Genomic DNA, 25,261 nt, shown 5'->3' on the forward strand with positions numbered 1-25,261 from the left:
ACACAGTGCACTGGCTGGGAATCGGACCCAGGCCTCTCGCATGGCAAGCAAGAATTCTACCACTGAACTACCAATGCCTTTGGAAAGGCAGTGTTGTGAAAATGTACACATTATAGTAAGAAGATTGACAGTCAAAGCTAGACTTTCTTATCGTTCAAAAACTGAACTTCATCAAAAAGTTAAATTTGATAGTTAATAAACGGAAACTATTGCGAGAACTGATCAAACTTCCGAAAAAAATGCAAAGATGACATCATTGCAACTATATGAAGCAATAAAGCAGGGTTCGAGAAAGTTTTCACATCATGTCTTCATCGTTTCGCATCACTAAAATAGACAGATAATCAGTTGGGTAATGCATATACACAGTGCACTGGCTGAGAATCGGACCGAGGCCTCTCACATGGCAAGTGAGAATGCTACCACTGAACCACCAATGCCTTTGGAAAAGCTGTGTTGTGAAAAAGTACACAATATAGTAAGAATATTGACAGTCAAATCTAGACTTTCTTATCGTTCAAAAACTGAACTTCATCAAAAAGTTAAAATTGATAGTTAATAAACGGAAACTATTGCGAGAACTGATCAAACTTCCGAAAAAAATGCAAAGATGACGTCATTGCAACTATATGAAGCAATGAAGCAGGGTTTGGGAAATTTTTCACAGCCTGTTCATTGTTTCACATCTCTATAATAGACAGATAACCAATCGGGTAATGCATATACACAGTGCACTGGCTGGGGATCGGACACAGGCCCCTCGCATGGCAAGGGAGAATTCTACCAATGAACTACCAATGCCTTCGGAAAAGGTGTGTTGTGAAAAAGTACACAATATAGTAAGAAGATTGACAGTCAAAGCTAGACTTTCTTATCGTTCAAAAACTGAACTTCATCAAAAAGTTAAAATGGATAGTTAATATACGGAAACTATTGCGAGAACTGATCAAACTTCCGAAAAAATGCAAAGATGACGTCATTGCAACTATATGAAGTAATGAAGCAGGCTGAGAGAAAATTTTCACAGCATGTGCTTCACCATTTACCATCTCTATAATAGCCTGGTAACCAATCGGCTAATGCGTATACACAGTGCACTGGCTGGGAATCGGACCCAGGCCTCTCGCATGGCAAGTGAGAAGTCTACCACTGAACTACCAATGCCTTCGGAGGCGCTGTGTTGTGAAAAAGTACACAATATAGTAAGAAGATTGACAGTCAAAGCTAAACTTCCTTATCGTTCAAAAACTCAACTTCATCAAAAAGTTAAATTTGATAGTTAATAAGCGTAAACTATTGCGAGAACTGGTCAAACTTCCGATTAAATTCAAAGATGACGTCATTGCAACTATATGAAGCAATGAAGCAGGCTGAGAGAAAATTTTCACAGCATGTCTTCGCCATTTAGCACTTCTAGAATAGACTGGTAACCAATCGGCAAATGCATATATACAGTGCACTTGCTGGGAATTGGACCCAGGCCCCTTGCATGGCAAGTGAGAATTCTACCACTGAACTACCAATGCCTGTTAACAAATTTGAATGTGAAGGTCAATGATGTGAAATAGTACACAATATGCTAAGAAGATTGAGAGTCAAAGCTAAACTTCCTTATCGTTAAAAAACTGAACTTCAATAAAAAGTTAAATTTGATAGTTAATTAACGGAACCTATTGTGAGAACTGGTCAAACGTACTTTAAAATTGAAAAATTACATTCTTGCAACTATCATACCTGTCAACCTCTGCCGATAACTGCCCTTATAAATGATTATGATTCCCCTTACAAACCCCCCAAAAACCTTACAAACATCGTACGAGTCGTACAGTGTTTGTAAGGTTTTTGGGGGGTTTCTAAGGGGAATCATAATTATTTATAAGGGCAGTTATCGGCAGAGGTTGACAGGTATGAACTATATGTAGCAAGGAAGCAGGCTGTGACATGTTTTTCGGAGCATGTCTTCATCATTTTGCATTTGTTGAAGAAACGGAATCAAGCAGCTAAAGGGCATACGTAGTGCACTGGCTGGGAATCAGACCCAGGCCTCTCGCATGGCAAGCAAGAATTCTACCACTGAACTACCAATGCCTTCAAAAGGTTATAATGTGAAAAAGTACACAATACAGTAAGAAGATTGACAGTCAAAGCTAAACTTCCTTATCGTTCAAAAACTGAACTCCATCAAAAAGTTAAATTTGATAGTTAATAAACGGAACCTATTGCGAGAACTGGTCAAACTTACTCTAAAATTTAAAAATTACATTCTTGCAACTATATGAAGCAAGGAAGCAGGCTGTGATATATTTTACCGAGCACGTCTTCATCATTTTGCATTTGTAGAAGAAACAGGGAATCAAGCCAATCCCAGTTGCCACAGGCAGGGGACACCCTGAATTGGTGGCCAGCCAATCACAGGGTACAAGGAGACAAACAACCATTGACGCTCACACTCATACCTAGGGGCAATTCAGAGTGCCCAACCAGCCTACCATGCATGTTCTTGGAATGTGGGAGGAAACCGGAGCACCCGGAGGAAACCCACACAGCGAGAACATGCAAACTCCACACAAATGGACATGACCTGGATTTGAACCCACTGTGAGGCCGACACGCTAACCACTCAGCCGCCGGGCCGCGCTCTATGCTATGTTTAAAATTATATTTTCAGCTATGTAAATGGGGGCTTTTAAAGAAAAATCATTTTACGATCGCCAATTATTCTTTTAATGTTGTCTTGCAGGATTATGCTGTATCTACTGTGCCTGTTTCACAAGGGCTCCACCTGAAGAGCTTCTGCAGCATGGGGGGACCGGGCCTCATTGTCATTGGCTCCAGTGAACCTGCTCAGAAAGCCCTCAAAGTATGGAATTTGTGTGTGCGTAATGTGTTTATGGAAATAACGTCATCTTAAGGTAATGATTTTGCCAAATGTCATTATGGGAACAGTTGAATCATTGTCTTGGCAATGTATTATTCTTCAACTGGCACAGCAGATGTTTTCTTCTTTTTAATTCCTTGATAGCCACTTGACTCCACCTTGTTTGTATGTGCTTCTTTTCTACCTGACAGACTGGCCATTCTCAATATGCTTATGCTACGCATTCCTAAATGCAGGCTTACTTCTTTTTACATCCTCATTACTGCTGATCCCTGAACAAGTATTCACATAAACAGCTTGATGACAGAACCGAAAAGACACTCCTTGATCAAGCTCCACTACAGAAATGACAAACAATAACACAGATGAAGTCAGAGGAAGGGCAATTTTTCGTGCTGACATAAACTGCGTTATCTTGTTTCCTCTTCAGATGGATGAACAACTGCAGGGGGGGAACTAATATGTCTTGGCTAATTCCGAGCATGGTAGAGTAGTGGTTTACGTAGTTTGATAAATTGTAGTTGGAGCAGATTCCGTTACCTTTCACTTCTTTTTTCGTTCATCAAATTCTTTCAGAAACATTTGTTACGTGTTACAAAGTTTGTAATGGGTATTATGTTAAAATAGCTACTCTCTTAGAGGTAATTAAAACTTCAAAGAATGTGGTGTATCATACCTTACACACAGAACATTAAAATCTAGGGATTTTGGCCCCACAAGTTTGGCATGATCAATTTCACCTTGATCGTGTTTCAATCACTTTTTCCTCCTTGTGTGAGCTCTCCCTCTACTGGAAAAGGGTTTGAGTAATCAAAAATCTGCTGAATGTAAACTTAAATATTTCTCAGAATTCATACATCTAAGGCACCCGCAACAAATATTTAGCTTTCCAACCACCTGTACAATGATAATGGCTATAATATATGGCATTTATGTGTTAATCAAAAAAGTATATTATCTTTAATAAGAATAGTATATAATATTGGTTTTTCAATACAATGAAATGTTACAAACAAATTGTGATGTGTAGATTGGTCATTTTCTTATGTAACACTAATGGTAGTCTTCATATGACTTGTGATACCTATACCACAATTTCAGAACTAATGCTTTGAAAAAAGTAATTAAAAATGCTTTAGGGGCCTTCAAAAAACTCAAATGTAGCCCATGTATCAGTGGTTTGTTGACAAGTACAAAATAAATTTAAAATCCGGGCACGGCAACATGCTTGTTTCATAACATAAACAAATTTAAATGAACTTGGATTACGATGCAGACACACTCAAAAAAAGTTTAATCTAACCTTACACTAAACTTGATTCTAATTTTGTTTTACATTTTTATACCTTTCTCCCGGCCGGGTTGGCTCTGTTTGCCCTGCCTCCACCCTTACTTTCTCTATCGATGGGCTGTTTGCTTTTGTATTCCCTTCAAAATATTCCGAAAATGATGCACACAAATGTCCTCACAATAGGATAACGCACGACCCACTTGCCAACAAGAAGTAGTCTTGTATTAGCGACCGCTCCACCAACGGGAGCTAACAGGCTAAGGGGGGAAAAAAACACTGAAAAATGCAACAGAGACATTACAAAGAGGGAGTTGCGACCAGAGACATTACACGAGGGAGTTGTGGGGAGAGAGCCAGTGTCCCTGATGTTCTTATGAGCAGCCAACGAGAAGTGATATATACTCCTCGTATTAGCGATCGCTCCGAATTTCGCGCTGAGTGCCGGAAAAAAACACTGAAAAAAATACAATGCTCCGCCCAGTGCTCGTAGATATCTGTTATACACGAAAGAGATGCGGCAAAAAAGACAGCCTCTCATGTCTTGGCCACCTGGCTTTCTCGTATCTCGAAATTTGTCTCGTATCTAGAGATAATTATTTGCTCTAAATTTAACTCGTATCTCGAAATGCTCGTATGTCGAGGTACCACTATATATATATATATATATATATATATACATATATATATATATATATATATATATATATATATATATATATATATATATATATTTGTTAGGTTTATCCTTAGGTATTTCCAAATTCAGCTTTCAATAAAAAAGGCATCTGTAGTCACATCACCATTTAATTCTTGCAAGAAGAGAATACATCCACCCGCTCGTCCGGTCAAGATTATTCTCTTGAGCGGCATTATGTCCTGCCCATTTAAGGCCTCAAATCAAAACAATTACAATTATCGTTTCGATCCAATTGCGTAAGCAAGAAACAAAACAATTCCATATCAAGCAAACCTAGCGTCAAACCTAGCGTCACAATTTAAAACAATATGCGAGTAATCCCGGAGGTTAATTGATAGCCATCCGCTGAATCAACAACAATTTAAGCGTCCTTCACAGATCTTCTTTGCGAACTTGTATCTGGGGAAAGGGTTGAGGCGTATCTTCCAGTAATCAGTCCTCGGAGCAAGGACTCAGTGTATTGTTAAGTCATTGCGAACTTGTATCTCTAGCTGGAGCCAGCTGTCCTGGAGAGTGACCTTGGAGTAAGCGTTTGTCTTCGTTGAAAGCACATATTAATTCTAACTCTAACATAAAAGCGATCAACACATATATATATATTGTTTAATATAGTTACACATTTAGGATGAGCATTACTATTCCTAATAAGCAAATATATTGATTAATATAGTAAGCATGTATATTATAAGGCTTTATATTCCTAAATAAGCATTGCAAACACATTTATAATAATGATTACTCCAACATTCCCCCCTATATTATAAATTTGCACATGATCTCCTTAATAAAACTTCAAACACATTTATAATAATGATTACTCCAACAATATTCAACTCTTAATTGTTCTCAGCCTGTGCATGCTTTAAACTTCAAACCACACTTAATTGATTAAAGAATTATGAATATATATATATATATATTCATAATTATTTAATCAATTAAGTGTGGTTTGATTAATTGTTCTCAGCCTGTGCATGCTTTAAACCTAAAACCACACTTAATTGATTAAAGAATTATGAATATATATATATATTATATTATAACATAATTATATAATTATGAATATATATATATATATATATATATATATATATATATATATATTCATAATTCTTTAATCAATTAAGTGTGGTTTTAAGTTTAAAGCATGCACAGGCTGAGAACAATTAAGAGTTGAATATTTGAGTTAGCAGCCTGGCGGCCGAGTAGTCAGTTGGTTGTTGCATTTCCTCACATTCACAAAGCCTCACACTCATTGGTAAATTAATTCTGTAGACTTTGGAGACATCTAAACCACGCCCTAACAAGCTATCGTAACAAGGAGACCTTTTTTCCGATTTTGAAACCGTATTTGTAAATATAGTTATAGTTTTTATTATTTCAAAGTGCCCAGCTTGTTAGCAACACTCTTTTCTTTGACCCAGTCAAAGGTTGAGTTCCACCAAAGAATCCCTTTAAATGAATTGGAATCTTCTTTTCATAGATTTGGTAATGAAGCTGTCTTTTTTTGGAACCGAGGTAAGCCACATGTTTTAACATAGGTGTCTTGTTAATTCTTCTTGTCTTATTATTCCTCATGACCTCTAAATGATCTGTAAGGTTAAGTGCATGACCTCATGTGCTGTTGTTTTACAGCAAAATTCCAAACTCATGTAAATATTTGTATAAACTTGTGTGGTTAGGTTTGCCAAGAATGAGAACGCTCATTGACCAGATGGATTTCATCATCAGTCAGTCTCTTTCACCACCGAGCTTGTCCCATGAAGTCATTCCCCCTAAATACCATACGAAGTTGCATACCCTCTCACTTAACCTTAGCACCAGCCACTTCTTACTCAGCCCAATCACATTTATGAGGTCACCACTTTATGCTGTTTGGGGTTCCTCGTAATATATTTATAATGTCTATTAAGCACAGTGCAGCAGTGAAGGTCTTAAACTGAGTTTTTGTGCCTTGAAACCAAATGTGATATGACCTCATGAGTTGTTAATACTAAAGCTTTCCTGATAGAGCAAGACAAATATAATACATTAAAAAAAACATATAGTATGTAGTAGTGACATGAAACTACTTTAATTGAGATTCCCTGCTGTAGTAGTAGAAAGTAGCAGCTATAGACAAAAGTGGTTCCCAAATTTCACTTTATCTCATTAAAGCAATTCTACAGTATCCCAATATCCATTTTCTATGTAAAGCCCTTGTTCAATTCTTTGACTTTGGCACTAAAGTACTTTTAATTGTACAATATCCGTTTGCTGTGCTTTCATTTACTGAACAACTGAATAAATTTACAATTGCACATTACCAAAATCGTGACCGGACGTTTCGTCGAAAGACGTTTGGTCCCCGGACGTTTGGTCCCCGGACGTTTGGTCCCCGGACGTTTGGTCCCCGGACGTTTGGTCGACCGGACGTTTGGTCGACCGGAAGTTTGGTCGAACGGACGTTTGGTAGAACAGATGTTTGGTAGAACGGACGTTTGGTCGCCGGGTTCGCTCGCTGTCAAATTATGACAGAGAGTTTACTGTTGATATTTTGACATTAGATATTTAGATATTAAACTCACTCTCTCTCTCATGATTATAATTTTGAGAGCTGGTTTCAACAGTAACAACCCGGCGACCAAACGTCCGTTCTACCAAACGTCCGTTCTACCAAACGTCCGTTCTACCAAACGTCCGGTCGACCAAACGTCCGGTCGACCAAACGTCCGGTCAACCAAACGTCCGGGGACCAAACGTCTTTCGACGAAACGTCCGAGTACCGTCCAAAATAAATGTACACAACTAGAAACCGCAACAGAAATGGAAACAGGTAACATTTAGAGACAACATAATATACATAATAAAAAAGTTAATCCGCGGTCCACAGCGAGAAATATTTTTTCTCAGATTAGCTCAAGTCTAACAAGTGTAGTATTGGTTGATGTTTTTCTCGCTGACCAAATCTGTAACATTATGTACTTTTTTACATCAAAAAGTAGATGTCAAAGCGTGTGATGCAATGTGAACTGTGATTTTTGGTGACGTCAACATTTCACCTCCCATCTGCCACTCCTAATCCCTCTGTGTGTAAGAGGCAGTTTTCCCGGTCACGCACATGAAGATTGTTTTCATTTAGCACGGCTAACCACCCCTAACCCCCTAGTGACCTGGGGATCTGTCTGCTCACACACATCCACACACACACACACACATTCTTAAGTTTTTAGCGCAACTCAGGCAGGATATTGCATAAACTTATTTTCATTTCCTGCACATTTATCTTGACCAAAACTGCTATGTTTATCCTTAAACTCAAATTATATGTATTTTTTCTTCAATATTTAACAGTATTTCATTCTCCTCTGCTTATATATATATATATATATATATATATATATATATATATATATATATATATATATATATATATATATATATATATATATATATATATAAATGCAACCCTTTGCATTTGTAAAACACAAGCCCTTTACTCACGCACGTGTGCGAAACCAAACATTAATTATTTATTTTTTAGAACATCAGAATACTAGTTAGATATAATCTTAAAAACTGTATTTCTTTTTAATCTAGGTAAATGAGCTTAGGTTCGCTCTTTATCTTGTGTCACGCACCCACCCTTTGTTCTGCTTATAAAAATGAAAAGACTTGCTTTGTCCATAAAATCCTTACCAACCTCACCCCTTCTTGGCAGCATGGTGGGCATCCCAGTCCTGCCACCCCACCTTTTAAATACATATGACTTCTGCTGGAAAAGGTCCACTCCTGTGTTCTACATTAATACTGTTCCTTTTTCCCCACAGGCCTCAAAGTGCTTTTGCAGAGCAATGTAGCTTATTGTTGTGGCTTTTATTTTTTCTTAATGTGTCTGTATATTCCGGTAACTCCTGTGGACTCTCATCTTGTAGGGTCTAATTTCTTTTTGGTCATTTCAATGTCCTGTGTTTGTAGATCATGCAACAAATGAGTGATCATCATTATGACAAACTGACGGTGCCTGATGACCTTGCTGCCAACTGTATCTACATGAATCTGCCCAACAAAGGACATGTCCTCCTGCATGGCACAAAAGAGGAGTATCCAGAAAGTGTGAAGGTAATATTTTTTCTCACTAACGCAAGAAGGTTTTAAGAAAGTGTTAAATCCTCTTGGATTGAAATCATCCTATAAAGGGATTTGAGTCATCAATAGAATACCATTTGTCTTTACGTTAATGTTAAACATTTCCATATAGCACATTTGTGTATCATAAAGATCTCTTGAAACATGGTCACTTGCAGATGAGAGTCAGGTGTCGCGTTTATGTCTGAAAAATGTAGGTACAGTGTTACCTCTATTTATGAAATCAATTCGTTCCGGAAGAGGTTTCGTAAATTGTATTTTACATTGAATTAGCATAATTTGTTCCATTATCTTTAATACTACCCCATGAACCCTTCAAAAATGATGAAAGTATACTAATTATGTGTGAAATATTTATGGAAATGTAAGCATGCATGCAAAAAGAGAAAAAAGATTAGAAAATTATTTATTAAGGATTTTAAATGAATAAGAATTGCACAGACATTTTCCAATGGGGTGGAATTGGGAGTGGCAGCTGAGCAAACATACATTTTCACACAGTGCGCTAGCAGCATTTGATGATTAAATACAAATACTGGAGCTTTTCAGACATTACAACCGGGCCAGGGGGGTGATTTTCCCGGGAAAAGACAGCGATGGACGTCCATGGTGAACCGGCAGAAATTGCACTTAAATGGGGTAAAATCCACTTCCTAGCAGCATTTATTGATTAAATACAAACACTGGAGCTTTTCAGATATCAGAAACGGGCCCGGACTTTCCCCGGGAATTTCATACCGTTGAAATATTATTTAGGAATATAGCCATATTTTACTCACCCAAAATCCGTTTTAACTGTTAACCAGATACAGTTTGCTAGCTCTGGCTAGTCCACTCTATCACTAGCCAATCATAGTAGTGAAAGCGATGACATATCCCTATGCTTGCGAGAGGGCAATGACGTATCCCTACGCCTGCGAGAAGGCATTGTGGTGTTGCCAACTCAAAATCTGATTGGTTAAAGCAACAGTCTTATCGACACTTGTGTAATGCAGCAGAGCCTGCAGAATTGATTGTGAAGGCCTTGAGGCAGATATCTGACCCTGGCAACAAATAATGGCTGAAATGTGATTGGTTAGATGCTTCAATATGAAAACACACATCTGGAAGCAGTGCAACCAGGGGGGAAAGCAATGAAAGGAAGCTAACAGACAATTTGGAATTATTTAATAAGTATTCATGGACAAAATATAATTAAGATCAGTCTGTGATTCAGATATTTCTTAGGTCAGCAGAGAAGGCCTTGAAGGCCCTGAAGGCACCACTGCTTCAACCTCAATATGTATGCAGTGGTTAAAATCCCAAACCTGCCAGCTATTTTTAGAAGGAAGAATTCCGAAAAATGTGCATATTTGGATTGAGACCTGTGGCAAAGAGTCAGATTTTCTCCCAGAAGATAAACTGGCAGGATTCATCATGACCATAAAATCTATTTTTCTGTCGCATTCCTTCAGCTTTGGTAGAGCCTTGACAGAACATTTGGCAATGCATGAAATGAATTTTTGTACCATGATCCAGTTTTAAATCGTTCAAACCCACAAGAAATTGGCTTGGATGCATAGTGCAAAAAGTGGAAAAATATTAATAGTGGTGGATACACATAATAAAATACCAGGGGTTTTTATGCTACTGAATATCTTTTCATGGCGTTGCGCTAAAATTGCTTCAATCAAATACTATAAAATTCTAGTGCATTCATATTTCTTCTGGAATCCTATCACTCTACAAAATATCGTTCCAGTTTTCTCATAAAGATGCAAAAGCTGTAGGTTTATTAAGGCAGGGGTCATGAGGATGAAGGCAGAGTTGAAGGGGTGGGAGAGGAAGCAAACTGGTGAACACTGGTAGACATCTTTAGCGTGTATGCTTTGAAAATTGAGAAAAACAGCACACAAACGTGAAATATAGTCTTCAGTCTAGTTCAGATCTACTTCAATTTAAGAGGAACGTTCTACTAAAGTCTTTCTTTGGAAACAACAACCGAGTTTGGCAGTCCCCTAGGGAAAAAGAGTTTTGGATATTGATTTCTTGAAAGTTTGACTACAAATGTCTTTGAAATGTTGAAATATAAGTAGTATCCTATTGTAACAGAAGCAGCCTAATGGGAAAGAACTGCCACATAACCTTTGGGTTTCAATGCCCATGGCCTTTTCAGGTCCACACTTTGCCCATTTAACAATTTTGTTATCAACATTCCTTCTTGGGAAACTGGTACACACCTCAAGAAACTGGGTTTTTCCCATAATACAGAAAAATCCCAGTTAGTTGCAAATGTAGTAGATGCCCTTTCTACTCACCTCGCTAAAGAAGTCAAAAAGGCTCTCTCTCTCTCCAAAGGCACATTTTCTTAGCCAAAATGTTTTGTTGGACCGTCTGACAGAGTGCATACAGCTAATATTGTTTAGTGGTGTGTTTTTTTCTCCCACCATTACAGTTTTTTTTTCTTTTTTATGATTATTATACATTGGTTCACCAAGTAGGACACAATAAATCTGCAGTTTGGCCTGAATTGTGTTGTGAGTACTGAGCTATTCTTTGTATTCATCTTTTTATTTGTGTTTCCACAAACCCATTCCTGTGATTATTACACTAGAGCTGGCAGTCATCTAAGAATTAGCAGTGACTTGAGACCTACTTGCCTCAGTAGCTTTTTTATTTTGATGTAATTTACATATTTTCTGAATCAGACGGTACAGCTTTTGCCATTCAGACATGACAGTTTGATTGGAGCACAGCTTACTTGTTTAATAGTTCTCAGATAATTGAGACCAGACTTTGATTTGAAGGAGAAACTACACAGACTGGGTCTTTGATTTAAGCATACTTCTCAATTGGGAAGGACTGGGGTGGCTTGCTAACAATGAGTTTCTTGCAGAATATGGATATCATGACATCTAGCCTGACTCACATTCTGAGTTATAGTAGAGTACAATAAATATGTTGCCAATACAAAGAGAAACACAAAACAACAAAAGCAATATTGTACATGCTAACTGTGAGGAGTTGTAAAAGGCACGGGTAGTTAGCGTGTCGCCCTGGGTTCAAATCCAGGTCACGTCCACCTGTGTGGAGTTTGCATGTTCTGCGTGGGTTTCCTCCGGGTACTCTGGTTTCCTCCCACATTCCAAAAACATGCATGGTAGGCTGATTGGACACTCTAAATTGCCCCTAGGTATAAATGTGAGTGCAAATGATTGTCCGTCTTCTTGTGCCCTGCGATTGGCTGGCCACCGATTCAGGGTGTCCCCTGCCTGTGGCAGCTGGGATTGGCTCCAGCACCCCCCGCGACCCTAAAGCGGTTCAGAAAATGAGATGAGATGAGATTTAACTCCATGAGAAAGGCCAAATATTGTGAATGCAACCCAGTAAAGTGCAATGCAGTACTATAGCTGCAGACATGATTTGGGGATGTGGGAGTAAACCAGAGTACCCGGAGAAAAGTCACGCAACCCCATGGAAACTCCACACCAAAATGTTCGAACCTGGGATTAAACCCTTGATCTCAGAACTGTGCGGCCGATGCGCTAACCACTCGCTTGTCGGACTGCCTTGCTGCAGAACAAAACCCCTCAATACTAATGTAAATAATCCATCTGTTTGCATCTCGATTTTTGTTCATTTAACTTACAATAGCTACTAAATTCATGTAACCTTATAAAGACAACAGCAATTAGTCATTAGTCATTCTTTGTTTCCATAGGTGTTTGACAAATTGAAGGACTACATGCTGATCCCTGTGTCCAACAGTGAGAAAGTCAAAGTGGACGGAGCCCTTACATGTTGCTCGGTGCTCATCAGCAAGAGGGCTGACAACTGAAGAATCTATATTTCAAAATATGTTTAGAATCCAAGCCTTGGTTTAACATTATAGGACCCGGTATTAACAGATTTAGGAATTTTATTAAGGGGCTAAACATAGTATTTGGGGCAGATATAGAACATTTTCTTAATAAGTGTCACATTTTGTTTGAGATTTTGGTGGGTGTGTATATGTGCGTGTTTTGCCCCGGCAATTTTCGGATCGGTTGGAACAAAAACCTGCACCCACAGTGGCCATCGAGAACTGGTTTGGCCACCCATGTCCTAAACCATGGATTGTTTGTCCTACCATTCTTGGAAAAGGCCTAAATTAATCAGAAAGAAGCACAAAATTAAAACAGTTACACTGTATTATTGATCAGTTGTTGAAGTGAAGACTCGATTAAGATCTAACACTCTATTGTTGGTGTTCTTCTAATAGATCTTTAAATCCAGTTAATAAGGAAGGCTAAAATATGTTAGTTTTAACAAATCCGCAAAAGCTGTGCTGTATGTGTTTAAACGTGTATTCGACACACTGTTTGTAAAAATCTGACACTGTTTAGACTATGTGGCTTCTCAGCACTAATGTGAGTGAGAACTGAGGAAATGACATCAGAAGGTGATGCTTGCGTATGGGCAGGCAGGCAGTGATGAAGCATGGAAAGAATTTGGTTTGTTCTGTTTTAGAGGAAAGGCTTGCGCGGTCAGTAAACACTAACTCAGAAATTTGCTCCGACTTCCTCTCTTTTGCTGTTGAGTCATAGACAAGTTTGTGTCAACTTCATTGTTTTTCCATTGTGCAATCAGGCAAACTTTGCTAAAAGTGTAACAATTGTAAGGAATTGCACAGCAGCTGACATGATGCTACAGGAGCGCATCATTGCTGCCAAAAATAATTTCAAAATGTTTACTGAGACTTTTTAAAATATACATATATTCTATATATCATGAGCATTCCTTTCCCTGCTGATTGAAATGATTTTTAGATAATATATTTTTCCCCATTCTCCACCACACGCACACACAATTTCACAGTGTGGCAGCTTTGTTTGTTTGTTTGTTTGTTTTTGTGGCTATTTTAATTCTTTTAAATTAACTTTATAAATGTATAAATGCCCATTACAAACAGCTGAAATGTGATTGGTTAGATGCTTAAATATGAAAACACACATCTGGAAGCAGCGCAACAAGGGGAAAAGCAATGAAAGGAAGCTGACAGACAATTTGGAATTATTAAGTATTAAGTAATACTTAAGTATTAAGTATTCATGGACAAAACATAATTAACATGAGTCTGTGATTCAGATTTTTTTTAGGCCAGCAGAGAAGGCCTTGCAGGCCCTGATGGTCCGCCACTGGTAACATGCACAATTGATAAAATATTTTTAATGAACATTTTTTTTAAAGCAACAAACAATTGATGCAATAGATATGCATCCGATTTGACAAGGCATCATCTGCATTTATAATTTATGATTTATATTTATTCACTCATTTTCTGAAGCGCTTATCCTCAAGGGTCAAGGGTCACATCGGGTGCTGGAGCCAAACCCAGCTGACTTCGGGCCGGAGGCGGGGGACACCCTGAATCGGTTGCCAGCCAATCTCAGGGCACAACAAGACGGACAACTATACATGCTCACACTCATACCTATCGGCAATTTACAGTGTTCAAACAGCCTTCCCTGCATATTTTTGGTACCCGGAGAAAACCCACGCTGGGTCGGCTGGAACATGCAAACTCCACACAGGAAGACCAACCTGGATTTGAACCCAGGACTCCAGAACTGTGAGGCTGACGCACTAACCACTCATTCGCCAGTTATCTGCCAGGCAGCCTTGATCTATATTTAATCTAAACGTAAATAAGAAAACAATACCCACCTCATAGTGTAGTGGTTCACTTGCCTGACTTCAGTGCGGGCAGGCTCAGGCTCAATTCCTGCTAATGGCGGTATGATTGGGAGTGCGGATGGTCGTTTGTCTCTCTGTTCCCTACGACTGGCTGGCGACCAGTCTAGGGTGTAGTCTGCCTTTCGCCCGAAGTCAGTTGGGTTAGGCTCCAGCAACCTCCGTAACCCTTTCGAGGATGGGCGGTATGGAAGATGAATGAATGAACGAACAAACGAATGGATGAATGAACGAATGGACGAATGAAATCCACATTTCCACATGCAGATGATCAAATAACAATGTCATGTAAAACAAGGTAATAATGTCCTCATATCTAGAGAAAGTTATATTTTATTTAACTTAACAAAAATAAAAGCATAGGTCATATTAATAACTGCAGTATAACCTTAGTTTGTGATAAGCTACCGCCATCTAGTGGCTTTTAAACACAACTATGAGGTAATCTCAAAAAGGACAATTATACACCAATCAACCTTCCCAGGGGAGAAGCAAGTATGATTTCACCTGCTTTTTGAATTTAAAAAAATGGATGTCTGGAAACCATAGAATTGTTGTTAATGTAATAACAGAGCTTAACATGTTTTTTTAAATAAACAGGCATTACATCACAATATTTTGCATTGCAATTCAATACATATATTTAAGTCTATATACAAGCCCCCACGGCCCTAGTGAGGATAGGTGGTTCAGAAAATGAATGAATATGTATACAAAAATTCATGCCAGCCTCACAGGCCACAACAAAACATCAGGTTAAAAAGGAGTATAAGTAGAGGTTAAGACTCATTCTTCACTTTTCACTCTATATCTACAAGTGTTTAAATGAATTGAATTGAAAAATGTCACAATCAGTGAGAATAAAAGTACAGAAATACCTTGACATTAGAGATTAAAAGTATCCCGGCCATGTAATGCCTCACTTTTTATGGTGATACATTTAGCTGGAAGTTAGGCTAGTATAAAGGTTTCCAGGCCCCCTTAGACATGTGTGCTTCTCATGGACTGTGAACGCAGGTTTGGAAAGTGGCAAGTAGGAATGATTTAGGAGATTGGTGTCCAAGCAATCAGGGACATTCATAGAATTGTCAGTGAAGAAACAGTGGCACGTTTTTGGATGAAGCTCCCCTTCGACCTCTGGACTTCTTATCTCTCTGAGCTGCTCACAGACGTACTTGTTTCCCGTTGAAGAAACAATGACACTTTCTCTGCTCAGAGTCACATAGTCTGGAAACAATGTCAGTTCTGGCCTAGGGTTCCCCTCTTGCTGCTCTACAGCCTGTTGGCCTTGCTCCAGTGACAGAAGCTGTGTAAATTCCTTGCATGCTTTAGCCAAAACTGAGACCTCATCCTGGGGCATGACCTCGACTATAGAAGAAGTGGCTTCCTCACCATATTGTTTTGCAGTAACTGGAGGGTCCTGTAAGTGGAGTGAGTAAAACATGGCAGATTTGCCGTGACATGAAATTCCAGCAAGAAAAATATGATAACAAAGTATGAACATAAATTCTTAAGATACCCATTTCTGCATGTTGATTTCAGCAAGAAAGCCTTGAAGGACTTTATCAAGGTTTGGCACAGGTGGCCAAAAACATTGTTTGAGCTTGCTATAAATGACATGTTAAATGCAGACATTAACATACAATTTGTTGTATGTTTACCAAAGAGATTAAGGACAGAAAATCACAATATCACATCTTTTTAAAATACGTATATATTGTAGATGTGAAAATGTTAAGTCTTACCTGAAGTAAGTAAAACCCAAAGTGATGAAGATAAGAGCAGTTATGAGCAGTGTGGCAGGGACACACAACATGAGCAAAGTGTCTGTAAAAGAGACATCAAGGTATGATATTGATCTTTCGACTAATAACGTGAATTGCTTTGATCTCAGCCAATCGATGCTATCTAAACCAATTGTATTCTAAGTCTCAAGATCAGCTGTAATCACAACAAGAGTTTTTACACAGAAATTTGAGGCTATGAGGGTCTTGGTCTTGTCCCAATCTTGACTCCAAAAATTCTATTTTGTCTCATTCTTGGACTAGCGAGAGGGCCGATTTGGGGATTTTCTGTTAAGACCAGGTCTTAAAATTCATTGTGATTCCAAGGAAAGACTCTTGGAAGGAGAAAAGTACATTGATTTTTGGTGTTACTAACATTCCACTACCCCTGTAAGTGACTTCTTTCCTAACGATGTAAAAAAAAAAAATCCCAGGGTTAGACCCTGAATTTGTTGCCAATTGCAGGGTACGGGAAAGACAACCATTCTCGCTCATGCCTAGGGACAATTTAGAGTGTTCAACCAGTCTATTATCCATGTTTTTGGGATGAAGGAGGAAACCGGAGTACCCGGACAAAAAACACGCAGGCATGTGGAAGAACATGCAAACTCCACACACACACACAGCCCTAAAAGTTTTTGTCTATTCTTTGTCTCAAATTGGGTGGTCTTGATCCCAACAATGTAAAACTATATGCACTAAAGCACTATAGCCTACCTAGATCAGTAGGGGTTTCCCCACTAAGAACATCAGACCATTCACTCCAGTGGCCAGAATATATGGATCCATTAGGTTTAGTCCTGACCTTCACTTTATAATGGATACTTGAGGGAGCCTCCAGACATGCATCGGTCGCTGAGCCCTTGGGGGAAATCACCTGAGGACACATGTATTGATGTAGATTCGATATTCAATTAATGAAAAAAAACATCAACTTTAACATGGATGCATAAGTTGCATTTTACGAATGGCAAGCTATGATGTCTGTTAAACAGAAACTGAGCCTCAGTGTATTTGTTTAAAGACAACTGCAGTGATGAACGCCAGGTCAACGATGAGTCTTAATACGATTGGAAAATACACAGACAAAAAAAGGTAAACGCGTGCTTTTAGGAAGACGAAAACTATGTAACTGGGGTATGTGGTTTGATTTTAGACACATTTGTTTATGATTTGATTGGTAATATTTCTGAGATATTGTGACATATTTAGCACATGAAGTGATCATGGATATGGATGAACATTTAAAAATTAGCTCGCACCTCATGATTTATCACAATGATAGTGTAGTATATTACTGCGTGCACATATTATGGAATAGGCATAGGAAACGGATTTTGAAAATCACAATTTATTATCAGTTGGTGTATTTATTTGCGCGTTGTCAACCTAGTGGCTGAGGTGAACAACAACTCCAGCTCATGTTCTAAGGTACAAGCATCACATCTTACCAGCCATGCTTTGCTATCTCTGAATTGGCAGCCAACCTCATATTTCAGATGGGATGACAGAGTCATCATAGGAGTGTCCCACTTTAAACACAACTTATCTTTTTCCAGTGATCCTCTCAGATGAGTTGGAGGTGATGTTTTGACTAAAATAAAAAAAATCACACAAATCAAGCTATGATTTATTGTCTTACAGACAGTATGCCAGTTAAATTTGACACAATCCGCATTACTGTATCATTCTATTTTCATTTTATGCTAAGTACAGTGGTACCTCGTCATACGACCGCTCATCATACAAAATGCTCGTCTTACGGGGGAAATTTCGATCGAATAATTCGCCCGTGATGCGGTCAAAATTTCGTGATGCGACCAAGCCAGGTGGCCATGGCATTTTTTTTTGCATATCTTTCGTGTATAACAATATTTACGAGCACCGGATGAGTTATTCAGACCAGGAAACGCACAACGCGCATGCGCGGGGAAAAGAGGGCTTTCTGGGTAATGAAGTATACTCGTGCACACAACGCCGACAGGCAATGGCACTCAGAATACAACTTTACCCACAATCAATACGTGAGGAGTATTATATTACTTCTCGTTGGCTGCTCATAAGAACATCAGGGGCACTGGCTCACCAACAACAACAACAGCATCCCCAGTAGCAACTCTATCATAGGCGCCGTTCGAGGGGATGCGAACACAGATGCTACAAGCTAAAAGGAGCCGCTAGCCAGCACCCCCAAAGCTCCCATGAGCAGCGGCGTGATCGCTGATAAAAGACTGCTGCTCGTTGGCAAGTGGTCGTGCGTTATCCGATTGTGAGGACATTTGTGTGCATCATTTTCGGAATATTTTGAAGGGAATAGCAAACAGCCCATCGATAGCGAACGTGAGGGTGGAGTGTTTGTTCCGTTTACGAGTGCGTTGTGTGGAGAAAAAAAAACCGAAGCCCCCCGCCCCTTTTGTGCCCCTCTCCCCTCGGCGAAATCCGCCCAATTTTAGTTAGATTAAACACTTTATTTCTATTAAACCACTCGTTATTTATTACTTTGTCAATATATGGCGAATTATAAGAAATAAAACATTTTTTTCAATCCAATATCCTGTTTTTGGTGTTTTTTTCAGAGTTGGAACAAATTAATTTGTTTCTCATTCATTTCAATGGGAAACTTCCGCTCGAGTTACGAGAATCTTGTCATACGAGCTCAGTCCCGGAACGGATTAAGCTGGTATCTCGAGGTACCACTGTACTACAAAAAGCATCTTAGAGAAAACAATGTCTCAAGCAAAGATGAATGCTACTTGTTGAGAAAATCAAATAAAAAAATACTACATTCACTTACTGATGTTTTTCAAAATAAACTCCTGGGTATAGAAAGTCCTGGTGAGAGGAATGGCAGCAGTAGTGAGTTTGACTTTCACGGTTTTGGACTCATCTCCCTGAAAACTGCACTGGTCAGTTGTGTTGCCATCAAGCAGACATTCTTTCCAATCAGTCCAGCCCAAAGACTCACTGCAAGACATTAATTGTCATTACAAATGCCAGCAAAACAAAGTCTAAAAAACTGAATGACCAAAATGAATGACAAAATTTCAATTGATACCTGATATAAATCCTACTGAAAAGACTGCAAGGGTTCAGTTGGCTGTATTTGCTGTTGTTCCACCGACAGGTGATCATTTGCAGATCTGAGGTGTAGCACATGAGTGAAATGTCCCCTGGAGTAAGAAAGGGCCAACTTCGAATAACTGATTAAAGAGTGAAAACACGTTTAAACAATTTATTGCCTTAGATCTTGTCGACTGTTATTCTTGCTGTTAGCAAACTCCACAGATTTAAATCCTAAAATGTTAACTGCCAACAAACTCAACCCTATTGATATTAAATCATACTATCCATCCGAGAGTAACGTTTGATCAAGGCATCACGGCCTGTGTGCTATATTCTGTATGCATCTGTGGCAGAACAAATTTGAACAGGGTCTTTCTTGGTAGGATGAATATCTGAGTAGTACAGTGGGAAATTGGTGTCCCGCAATGGCAACTGGCCGAGCGCCATCTTATAGCTCCGTGCATCATCACAGCTTTGTTTTAGACACTTCACTCGCCCAACCATGCCCCCTTAACGCCTGCAAACTGGACTACCAACAGCACTCCCCAAAGATCCAGGGGGTGCCTGGAGCGGTACTCGGTCGTTTGGTCGCCGGTCTTTTGATCGCCAGTCTTTTGGTCGCCGCTCTTTTGGTCGCCCGGAAGGTTATTGATAATTACCATTTAAATCGTTGCTCAAATTCCCTAAATACAAACTGCGAATTATTATTTCGTCATACTTAATGCCCTATTAATTATTAGGTTAAAGAAAAGCTCAAAATTTCCCGTACTTTTATTGTGTTTTGTTGGAGAACTTGTTAAGACCCTGACTGACGTCCCTTCCTAAGGGGACAACTCATGTACATACAAATTCTTATACACTCACACGTCTGCTCAGTGAAACTTCTCAGGGCCATTGTTGGCTTTTATTGATGCGTAGACCGTGTTGTTTTACCTTGTTTTGTCGCCGGTCTTTTGGTTGCCGGTCATTTGGTCGCCCGGACCCAAACAGACCGGCGACCAAAAGACCGGCTACCAAAAGATGGCGACCAAAAGACCGGCGACCAAATGACCCCACACGGCCTGGAGCCTATCCCAGCTGACTTCGGGCACCAGGCGGGGGACACCCTAAATTGGTGGCCAGCCAATCTCAGGGCACAAGGAGACAAACAACCATTCACACTCACACCCATACCTAGGGGCAATTTAGAGTATCCAATCAGCCTACCATGCATATTTTTGGAATGTGGGAGGAAACCGGAGTACTTGGAGATATCCCGCCTAAGCCAAGGAGACCATGCAAACTCCACACAGGAGGACCGAGCTGAGATTGAACCCAGGAGTCCATAACTGTGAGGCCGACGTGGTAACCACCCGCCACAGATTTACACAGATTTTCACTCCTAAGAAATTATGAAAAATTGTGGCTGTAACTAAGGCAATGTGAAAAGAAAGTAACCTGCTAAAATATTACAAGCACCTAGGTGGATTTTTTTCTGTGTTTTGGCGCTTTCATTGCACCTACACCAGCAATACCAGCAAGACCAGCACAAAACACAATGGATCCAGCATATGTGCTGGCCGCAATGTGTTGGATGTTTTGTAAAACATTTCATCATCATTATTTAGCCATTTGTTTTCAATCATTCCTCTGTCTACGTACCTGCATTTTGTGGCGCTACATCCCTAACAGGGTTTGACCAATGACTCCAGTGTCCTGCACTCTCAATATTGCCACACTTGACAGCAACCCTAATTTGAACCTCTTCCCCTGGCACTACGGACACTAATAAGTCACCCCCCTCGTCACGCCCCTGTTGGAACAAAAACAAACAAGTGATTTAGAGATTGTATTTTTGACAGGCAAAATCCCATTATACTTTTTAAACAGTAGTACATGTTTTTATCACGCTTACCACTGGGAGAAAAGACACATGTACCCAAAGTATGGCACCATAGTAATAACTTGTATAAAGTACTGAAACACGAAATTCAACTTTAATTTAAAAAATAACCAATGCACTGTTTAACAGAATTATCAATAAATAAATAAACAGTTCACAACCAGAATGATGTTCCACTTGGCGTAATATTTGGGTAGTTTCATAATCTTTAAGCCACAACTCTCAGCAGGAATTTGAGCCCACTCATTCTTGGCCTTTTAATGGTTAACACTCCAAGAGTTTCAGCTCCTTCCACAGATGTTCAATGGGAGGTAAATATGTTTACGTTGCATTTTTACGTACTTAAATATCTTGACACAGGGCGTCATGTTTTTCCCTAGAAAACTTTGAGTCTTGAGATTTTATTGTGCTTTGCATAGATGATGCAAGATGCAGCAAAGCAGGCCCAGCCCAAAACTGAATATTCTTCAGGTTTTCTTGATTAGTGTACTAATTTTTGTGTCTGGAATGGCTCTACCCTACTTTCCTCTCTGGATAGGATAGTCTCACAGAATTTTTTTGAGTGGCCAACATGCAGTTTGTAAAATTCGGGGAGAATGTACAATTAACAGCCGAGACTAATATTAAACGTCATTAACAGACAGGTACCAACACACACATGTGACTTTTTATATTTTTATATTACTTATTTATGTTTTTACTGGGAAAACGTACTTTGTGGAGTAGCACCACCAATTTCGTTATACGCACCTGTGTATAATGACGATAAAGGCTTTTGACTTGACCTCACCTAATTTATTTGCCTGGTGTTTGTATAAAGGGTTTTCGACATTATTTAGTCACACTGTTTGAAAAGATTATAGCACTATCGTATGTTACGATTTTTAATGTACTATAACATCATAGGATTTCAGAGTGGGACCTCTATAAGGAGAGCCATTACTTATGGGGAGGTTGAAATGAGGAGAGTGGCGACATACCGTGTAGAGTAAGATAGAGTGGCCATTCATAGATCTATTGAATTATCAAAAAACGATGGTACCATGTCAGAAGCGGCTCGTTTGTCCCTCCTGGCTTGCCGTTAGATTAGAGCAGCTGCAAGTGATCCTTGATTACTTCCTGATGTGTGTATTTAAGCACCACGGAAGTGGTTAGTCATTGTCGGATCGTCCTGCGTGACACTGCATACATCGCCGCAAAGGTACAGTTCTCCCTGCTCCGGTTTTGTTTCATTTTGGGATGTACAAGTCCTTGTTATTTTGTAAAGCTTTTGAGTCATTAAAGTTACTGTCTGAGCTCAGTTCGTCTCGCCTCCTCCTGCTTCCCCGCTACTGGGTCCAAATCCCTCCAATCGCGCCACGACGTCTTGCCGCGATCGTAACATACCATGTCATCACCACGATGTCGAATCAAATATTTTGCTGCTCTGTGGATGTGTTAGACCAGGGGTCGGGAACCTTTTTGACGAAGAGAGCCACAAACAATTCATATTTTCCAATGTTATTCCTTGTGAGCCATACTACAAATTTAAAAGTCAAAATACATACATGTAAACGAGTGCCTTTTCAATTTTTTTTTAATTTCACCACTTTTAAAGTGGAAAAAAATGAATATTTTTTAAAAGATTCTTTTACTGTTGCTAATCAATGAAAGGATGCATTCCAGAAGTGTACTGCAAAAAATAAATAAAGATTAAAGCAAAACAAATGAAGATTAAAGCAGTTCTAGATGTAATATCTCAGTTCTGTCACCAGCAATTTCCATATTTTAGCTCACAAGTTAGCAAAGAGCCAGATGCACCCATCAAAAGAGCCACATGTGGCTCCCGAGGCTACCCCTGTGTTAGACAATAAATAACAGCCCATTGACGGACACATTTTTGGAAATAGCCCGCTACTCTGGTAGCAGATTTAATTGGTTGTGTCATTTCACACTGTATACAGACCCAATTGTTTGTATAGTAAAATTCTAACTTTCCAAATACTCGCTTGTACCTCTTTTGTCCTTTCTCCAAGTCCCTTGGAAGTGTATCCAATCCTATATCGAACCTTATCCTCCCAGTATTTTGGTAAATTTGTGAAGCATGAAACCTGCAGCTCTCCAGCTTTGCCATTATGGTGTAAAGACACATTTAAGGGGGCATCCAAGAGAACTAAAGACAAAGAAATGTCAAGAAAAAAAAGAATATGGTTAAATTTATGACTTGAGATGCCACTGTACAGTATAAAACTAAAAATCTTAGTCATTCTATTTCATTTCATACCAAGTCTTTCCAACTTTGCAATCTGCTAAAAATTGTCTGACACAGAAACCCAAACAACATAGCAATTAAATGTATTGATTAGGCATTAAATGACCAAATTAAAGGAAATACAAGTCTTACTGTGATCTTCCACACTGACAATGCGACTGTAGATGCTGGTGTTGCCGATGCGCTCCACCACATGAAGGTGTATATCCACATACGTGACGACGTCCAAATAAGGAAATGAGCAGATGTGTAAAAACATTCCTTCTTTTGTCCTCTGAGTCAACAAATTACATATTTTCTCTCCAGAGCGTCTTGATCTTAATGACAGAAAGAATTGCTGCATTTTATAAGAATCATATCATTGTAGTCACATATTAAACATACAATATACAAGTGTATATATAATGTCTTCAAATTGTGTACAAACTGAAAAGTATCTTATCAAAATAACCATCAAGATTCAAATCTGATCCAAATATATAATATAAAAAGTATTCTTTATAAGAGGTATTATTTATACCTATTAATACCTATCCTCCATTCTTGGACAATATTAGCTCAGCAGGTAAATAATTATTAATCAATTTATTCATGTAACATACTCGCCAATGCTGTAAAACATATCATAAATCCCATTGTCTGTGGTCTCAAAGAAACAGGTAAAATCCTCTTCTGTCTTTGTGAAACATTTTGGGTCCTCTTCATCCTGAAGGAGAGAAATATCTGCCCCCAAAATTGTTACTGTCAGACAGGACCAACAGTCAAGTGTTGTACATTGACATTATTTAAGAAATATTTTGTTCAAACGGAAGCGTTTTACATTTTCCTTACCATCTTGCAAAAGACGAGTGATTGTCACAAGCTCACAACATATCCAGAGCAAAGAAAGTATTCCGATCCACAGGGTGAAAGGTATCTTCATTGCGTCGTTTAATGTTATGATGAATTTAGGTTAGTTTAAATTATCAGCCAATACAAAAACAAACAAAAAAAATACAGCACGTTTGTTACATGCATTGTCTTTGCTTTCATGTCAACAGTGTTTTGACTTAAGAAGATTGATTGTGGGCTGGACGGGGGTAGGCCAAGGGACTAGTGTGACAAGAAGGAAGTGTTTGTATGTGTGCTCTAGCAATATGGGAGTTTTCATCAGTTAATACAAAATGACAAAGGCTGTTATACAATGAAAGTTGCAGTACTGTAAATTGTAAAAGATTTATGTTTTACAGTGCATGCTTCTGAAAACATAGGTTTTCTGCTTACAACATCCATGTATTTTAGTATCTTGATGAAAAGGAAATAGACCCTAGTAATGTATGAATGCTATTTTTATAACGGGACAATGTTTTAAGTGATACAGACTCTGTTAGAGTGATGTTTACCACCTTTTCACGACTCTCTGTTCCAGCCCATTTGTACTGATTTCACGTTTTCATTAACAACTTTAGCAGTTTTTAATTTAATGGACATTTTAAAGCAATTTTTCAAAGCTGGAGTTTTTTTGTCAGATTTAGTAATTTTCATATCAATATATTACTGTCACATCTGATTGTTTCTTTTGCTTTTATCATGCCC

At 38.9% G+C, this 25,261-nt stretch overlaps 2 protein-coding genes across 4 annotated transcripts in view; one reads left to right on the top strand and one right to left on the bottom strand.

The window, feature by feature from the left end:
* The window catches only part of ddah1 (dimethylarginine dimethylaminohydrolase 1), an 82,265-nt gene extending 68,527 nt beyond the window's left edge, over positions 1-13,738 (top strand). For all 3 annotated transcript variants that reach the window (XM_077607934.1, XM_077607936.1, XM_077607935.1), the window contains exons 4-6: positions 2,741-2,860; positions 8,824-8,967; positions 12,695-13,738. In XM_077607934.1, the coding sequence (XP_077464060.1) occupies positions 2,741-2,860; positions 8,824-8,967; positions 12,695-12,811 (381 nt within the window). In that variant the 3' untranslated portion in view covers positions 12,812-13,738. The remainder of the gene's footprint in view (positions 1-2,740; positions 2,861-8,823; positions 8,968-12,694) is intronic.
* A 1,472-nt stretch (positions 13,739-15,210) lies between these two features.
* Positions 15,211-24,799, bottom strand: mpl (MPL proto-oncogene, thrombopoietin receptor). Its single transcript, XM_077607606.1, has 12 exons — positions 24,518-24,799; positions 24,289-24,409; positions 23,819-24,003; positions 23,430-23,587; positions 21,195-21,345; positions 19,546-19,660; positions 19,285-19,454; positions 17,942-18,084; positions 17,208-17,367; positions 16,452-16,533; positions 16,226-16,313; positions 15,211-16,126 (listed from the first exon to the last, which is right to left on the bottom strand). The coding sequence occupies exons 1-12, from the start codon at positions 24,606-24,608 to the stop codon at positions 15,647-15,649; spliced, it is 1,944 nt and encodes a 647-aa protein (XP_077463732.1). The 5' UTR covers positions 24,609-24,799; the 3' UTR covers positions 15,211-15,646.
* Between the last annotated feature and the right edge of the window lie 462 nt (positions 24,800-25,261).

The sequence above is a fragment of the Stigmatopora argus genome, chromosome 8 (assembly GCF_051989625.1).
Source record: "Stigmatopora argus isolate UIUO_Sarg chromosome 8, RoL_Sarg_1.0, whole genome shotgun sequence".
In the NCBI taxonomy this organism is placed as follows: domain Eukaryota; kingdom Metazoa; phylum Chordata; class Actinopteri; order Syngnathiformes; family Syngnathidae; genus Stigmatopora; species Stigmatopora argus.